Below are 6,347 nucleotides of genomic sequence, written 5' to 3' on the forward strand. Positions count from 1 at the left end.
ATTTTGAGTTTAATTTTCTACTTTATTTTCTTTTGTTGCTTGTATAGTTTAGTTTGATTTGATTCTTGATTCCAGTTTAGTAAATTGTTCTTTAGCTTAATGATAATCATGTTAGTTTGATTGTGATTGTGATTTTTCTGTCGATTTGGTAGAATTTGTTCTATTCACTTCAGTATTACTCTTAAAGGAATAATTGATCTTCTGATATTCTTGTTTTACTTCAATCTTGGTTCAATTAGTTAAGTCTTAGTTTGTTAGTCTTAGCTTGAATTAGGATTAGTCTTCAATATGTTGATAATTCAGAGATTAGGGATTTGTTTGGTTATAGCTGCGATTTTGTTTAAACTCAAGAGTAAAATAGGAAGTTCAATGGTAGGGAATTTAGAGTGAACTTTCTAGGAGCTTCTAGATGGGGCCTTTTAGATAAATTGCAAAAGATAAGTGTAGTTACTTGAGAAGCAAGTCAATAAATAAGGGACTAGTTGGGTGAACCTAAAAGAAAAAAAGGGACAAATTGGCAAAAGGCTGAAAATCAGATCTGCACCCCATTTTTGCCTATAAAAGGGCAGCCTCTAATGCCTTGAGGAGGAAGTTTTTCAGCCTCTAAAAAATCCTCCAAAAGTTCTAGTTTAAGAATTCAAATCTGAGATCCAAATCGTCTTCTAGTTTTTAGTTAAAAACAAAAACCAAAAAAAAACTGTTTCATTTGTCACACCTCCTTTTTCTACTACACCCCGCAAAGGGGTATAATAAATAGGGAGTTTTTTCAATTAAAGGACAATCGAAACGGGATTTATTTATTTAAAAAAAATAGAGTCGCCACTTGAGAAATTTATGGTGTCCCAAGTCACCGGTTTAGATCCCAAATCGAGGAAAAGGATTGACTCTGTATACAGTCTGCGAACCAGAAATCCGGGTAAGGAATTCTGTTAACCCGGGAGAAGGTGTTAGGCACTCCCGAGTTCCGTGGTTCTAGCACGGTCGCTTAGATCATACTTGGATTATTAAATTATTTAATTACTGATTTTAGAACCTATATGCTATTGCTTCTTTCATCGCTTTTAATTAGAAAAATTATCTTGAAACGGGTTACGCGTACGTATACCCGCCCGTTTGGTGCGTCAAAAATCATGTCACGCGAACGTGTCCATAATTAATAACGCTTAATTATTATTAAGAAAAGTTTGGGCCGAAGTTGCGCGAACGCATACTCCGGTTTTGTTTTTAGAAGTGTAGTTGTATTACGCGGACGTATACGCAACCACACTTGGTATTTTAAACGGCCCTAAAGGATATTCTACGAAATATTAGTCATTTTTACATCTAGGTCATGAAATTAATGCGAGGGCCATATGACATTTCTCGAATAACCCAGCTCCTCATTTCAATTTTAAGAGACCAAACAAGAAACAGTAAGCACTCTACATAATCCACCTAAAGCACAATCAATTTAACTCTTAAATAAAACTATATACACATCAATTCGTGCACTGAACGCTCAATCGAATCCATTCCCAACATTCATTTTTAGGCAATGAAAACGTTCAAACAAAATATTCACCACAAATGACTAAGCATGGTATGGCGAGATTATGAATGATTTTCCTAAACTATGTTGACATTGAATGTAAGGCTAAGAATATTGAACTAATGCGCGAAGATATAGGGGCAAATAGTAATTGTGTTATATAGAGTGAACTTTTAGCAACATAGTTCGTACATTCAGTGATATGCCACGACAATGAATATTTACTGAACTTGATTTGTGTTAACTCACAATACAAAGCTTACCGTTAATTCTACAATGCTCTCGATGAATTTAGTTCAAAACAAATTACCAAACAGATGAAGTGTATTCAACTACCAAAATGGATACAACTAGTACCTAAGATCAAATGAAACCCCACAAAATGAATTAAGTCAAGCAAAACGTAACCAAACGATGAGACATCAGAACAATTTTAAAATCATCCAAAGATTGATAACAGGAGCACAGGCAGAACATTCAAAATCAAAGCAAAAAATGGACTATAGATTAACAACTTCGAATTTCCTTTGAAGCTTTTAAAAGAACGTACATGAATTTCCAAGCTGAGACCAAACAGAGTTGCCGAATTCCGAAACGGAGCCGTGAACTACGAGCGGAACTAGAAAGCGAAACCTCAAACCAGCAAAGTCGTCGACCGAAATCTCAGTCAGCCCGATTTTCGACGGGAACCTTAAACAATCATCAAAATAAACCGCTGAAACTAGGCGTAGTCACAAAATAACATGATGTCAAAATCCGGCCAGCGAGATAAACTATTTTTTGATGTCTCGCCGGCGTTCATGGCTGTCGTTCTCTGAAAATGTGGAGGTCATTTTTTTTGTATTGCTGTTGAAGAAACCAAATCAGAAACCGGGAGGGGAAAGGTTGAAGACGACGTAAGAAGGGGGTCGGTTTTTTTTGGTGTTCACCAGCTGCCTTCTCTTTCTTTTAGCTTAGGTCTGTTTTTCATTTTTTGAAGATGAAGCTTGAGGGGGGCCTTCAAACGTGAAGGAGCAGAAGCTCCAAATCTGATGGGGAAGGGCTCGTTTTTGCTTTTTTGGAAGCGGTCGATTCCTCTCCTCCNATGTCAATGCTGGCTTCCGGGATACGTTCAAGAGTTGAGTCGTTAGTTATTCCATTATTTAATTCCTGTAAAACTAGTTTACTTCTAGGAATATGGTTCGTTAGATAGTCCTCCTCTAAAAATCTGGCATTTGTCGTAACAATTACCTTCTTTTCTTTGGGACAATAAAACAAACCGCCTTTTGTTCCTTTTGGATATCCAATGAAAATGCATACTTCTGTCCTTGATTCCAATTTATCCGCTTTCCCTTTCAGCACATGTGCTGGACAACCCCAAACCCGAATGTGCCGTAAACTTGGCTTTCGCCCAGTCCACAATTCTATTGGAGTTGAAGGTACTGACTTTGAAGGAACCAAATTTAGAATGTAGTTTGCTGTTTCTAAAGCATATCCCCAAAAGGAAAGAGACAAATCGGAATAACTTAACATTGATCTAACCATTCCCATAAGAGTCATATTTCTTCTTTCTGCCATACCATTTTGTTGTGGTGTTCCTGGTGCAGATAATTGAGATGTAATTCTATTATCTGATAAGTATTTTATGAATTCCGCAGAAAGGTATTCACCACCACGATCAGATCGCAATGTTTTAATATATTTATCATGTCGTTTCTCTGTTTCCGTCTTAAATTCTTTGAATTTCTCAAAACATTCAGACTTACGGCGCAACAGATAAATATATCCATATTTTGAGTAATCATCTGTGAAAGTCACAAAATACTCAAAATCACCTCTTGCTTGTATATTCATAGGACCACACAAATCAGAGTGAATTAATTCTAGCTTATCACTGGGTCTATTCCCTTTTGAGGGAAAATGTCTCTTGGTCATTTTACCTTCTAAACAGGATTCGCATGTTGGTAGTGAATCCACTTTCAATGAACTCAAAGGTCCATCAGAGACCAATCTCGAAATCCTATTTAGATTTATATGGCCTAGACGTAAGTGCCATAAATAAGTTTGACTCAATTCAGAAATACGTTTTCTTTTATGTGGTAGATTAATGTTATTTAGTTCTTTTGGTTGTTGTTGCACATGAGGAGATATATCAAGAATAAAAAGGTCATGTACTCTAGCAGCTTTGTAGATAAAACGTTTATTAAACTTAATAACATCAGAGTTATTAGCAAAATAAACATTATAACCAGCATCCATTATTTTCGAAACCGAAATCAAATTCCTTCTAATGGAAGGTACATAGAGAACATCTTTTAAAACTAAAACTCTATCACTACTAAACGAAACACTAATATCTCCTAAAGCTAAAGCTGGTGCTGGCTCGCCATTGGCTTGATAAATGCAAACTTCATTCTCACTTAGCTGCCGCGTTTCCTGAAACCCCTGCAAAAAATTGCAGATGTGATTAGTGGCTCCCGAATCTACACACCAAAACATAGTAGAAACAGCCGCTAAACAAGTTTCAACGACATTTAAATTTGAATTACCTTGCTTATTCAACTTTGCCAGATAGGCGGGGAATTGCTTCTTGTGATGCCCGGGTTGCTTGCAATGATAGCACTTTCCTTTGGGCTTGTTCACACCAGCAGCACCACCAAGTTCCAGAACCTTGAGCCTTCTTCTTTTTCTTATTGCCTTTCGACTTAGAAATTGAAGGTTTCTCAACATTTAGTGCCACAACTGGAGCTTGTTGTTTGATAATAGATTATGCCGTTTGCAGCTCATTCAACAATTTCGCTAGTGACAAATCCATTTTGTTCATATTATAGTTCAAGCGAAACTGTTGAAAACTGTCAGGCAGAGTCTGCAGGACCATCTCAACTTGAGACTCCTTATCAATCACAGCTCCAAGGACCTCCAGTTCATTCAGAAGACTCATCATCTTCAGAACATGGTCCCTGACCGATGATCCTTCAGCCATTTTCGTGTTCAAAAGGGCTTTCATGGCTGTCTGCTTAGCTGCGCGATTTTGCTCACCGAACATCTCTTTGAGACTTTCGAGCATATCATAAGCAGACCCCATGGACTGATGCTGATGTTGCAAAACATTCGCCATAGAGGCAAGAATATAACATCGTGCCATCTCATCAGCCTTAACCCATTTGTCATAGGCCTTAACCTGATCATCCGTAGCATTTTCAGGTTTTTCTGGGCATTCCTCAGAGATTACAAATTTGTAACCTTCAGCAGTTAGGACAATATCAAGGTTCCTTTTCCAGTCAACATAATTTGGTCCTTCTAGCTTGTTTTGGTTCAAAATTGAGGTAAGTGGGTTGAATGAAGACATGGTTAATCTGGGAGATATTCACATTAAATAGATCATTAGTTATGTATTAAGAATGATTAAATTCAAAATTACACATTACACATATAACCATGCTCAGTGAACAGTTAGATTCGTTAGGAAAACTTAACTATTCATGCAAAATATATGAGTGATGTCAGATATTAACCCCCAAAATTTAAACAGGACCAACTCAGATGGAGAATAAACTGTTAATTTAAGATAGGTAAATATCACTTTTTATAAAACTCTAGTTTCATTCAATCAACATGTAACTCAGTTGGAGAGTTAATACAAGTAATGAAATAACTAGAGGCTAAAGAACTACAGTAATCATCTATAATGAATTTATCCGATGTGGAAGAAGACCTATGTCAACATATAAATTCATTATATTACTGTAAAACACGATTAAACAATGGGAATTGAACCCTACCATCACAGATTTCTTTTAATTTTTTTTATTAAAAAGAATTCCAGAAAATAGAAAAATGGCAAAAAACCCATATAAACGACCCCGAATGCCCAAAAAAAATCTCACTGGGCCGTTTTCGATGAACCTACCAAATTTGAGGTCAATCGGAGTTCGACAGAATTTTAGAATTCTAAAATCAAGACCGATTTCTAGAATTCAGTTTTGGCGTTTTAAGGGCTTTTATTATTTTGACTTGTTCAAATCACATAATATACTGATGTATGTTAACACATGATTTCAGAACTCAAAATTATATTTTTTATTTTTATTTAATAAAAACGTGTTTAGACAGAATTGTAAAAATAATATGTTTTTCACTAGTCAAAAACGCCACTGTTCATAATTCTGTATATTAATCCAAAATTACAGAGCTAATATCATACAAAACAGTCAACTTTTTATCAATATAATACTGTGATTATGGACAAAACGCAACTAAAGTAGATTAATGGAATTAATTCACTGTTTGTGCATATGTATATTAACCCATATTACAGAATTAATAGCAATAAAAAACAGTCACGTTTTTATTAAAAAACAGATTGCTCTTGATCAAAAAACGTAATTAAACAGACTGTCATATAACACCCCTATTTATACATGTGTATATTAATTCATAATTTCAGAATTACAGAATTAAGATACTAATAAATACAATCACGTTTTTAACATAGAATAATCATCCCAAACATGTATCAATAAACAACACTTTTTGATATTACTCTATGCATGTTGTATTACATTATCTAGTTAGATGTAAGACGACGTCTGATACCAATTGTTAGAGCATGCACAGCGGAAGCAATCATACAAACCAGGCATCAAATACATGTAAACTAGACGACGCAATAATAATAGGATTAGAATCACTAACCTCTTGAAATAGTTGCACAAATCATCCAAGCAGCAAGAATCCAGGGCTGCAGTCTTCTGCTATATGCCTGGTAAAACCTTTGGACGATTTTGCTTTTGGGTGGGCAAGAACAATACAACTAAAAGGCAAGTTATTAGGTGAAACT

At 35.6% G+C, this 6,347-nt stretch overlaps 1 protein-coding gene across 1 annotated transcript; it reads right to left on the reverse strand.

Annotated features, from left to right (window-relative positions):
- Positions 1-4,274: 4,274 nt before the first annotated feature.
- LOC109239110 lies at positions 4,275-4,856 on the reverse strand. The gene is made up of 2 exons (XM_019405632.1): positions 4,473-4,856; positions 4,275-4,424 (listed from the first exon to the last, which is right to left on the reverse strand). Exons 1-2 carry the CDS (start codon positions 4,854-4,856, stop codon positions 4,275-4,277), a joined length of 534 nt encoding a protein of 177 aa, XP_019261177.1.
- Between the last annotated feature and the right edge of the window lie 1,491 nt (positions 4,857-6,347).

The sequence above is a fragment of the Nicotiana attenuata genome, unplaced genomic scaffold, assembly GCF_001879085.1.
Source record: "Nicotiana attenuata strain UT unplaced genomic scaffold, NIATTr2, whole genome shotgun sequence".
NCBI classification, from domain to species: domain Eukaryota; kingdom Viridiplantae; phylum Streptophyta; class Magnoliopsida; order Solanales; family Solanaceae; genus Nicotiana; species Nicotiana attenuata.

What these genes read in the sequence shown, in the direction of transcription:
- LOC109239110 (XM_019405632.1), bottom strand. Translation starts at nt 4,856, where the DNA reads ATGTCTTCATTCAACCCACTTACCTCAATTTTGAACCAAAACAAGCTA. An exon ending in AAATGGCTGAAGGATCATCG is followed by an intron (nt 4,425 to 4,472) that starts GTCAGGGACCAT and finishes AATGAACTGGAG; the next exon opens with GTCCTTGGAGCTGTGATTGA.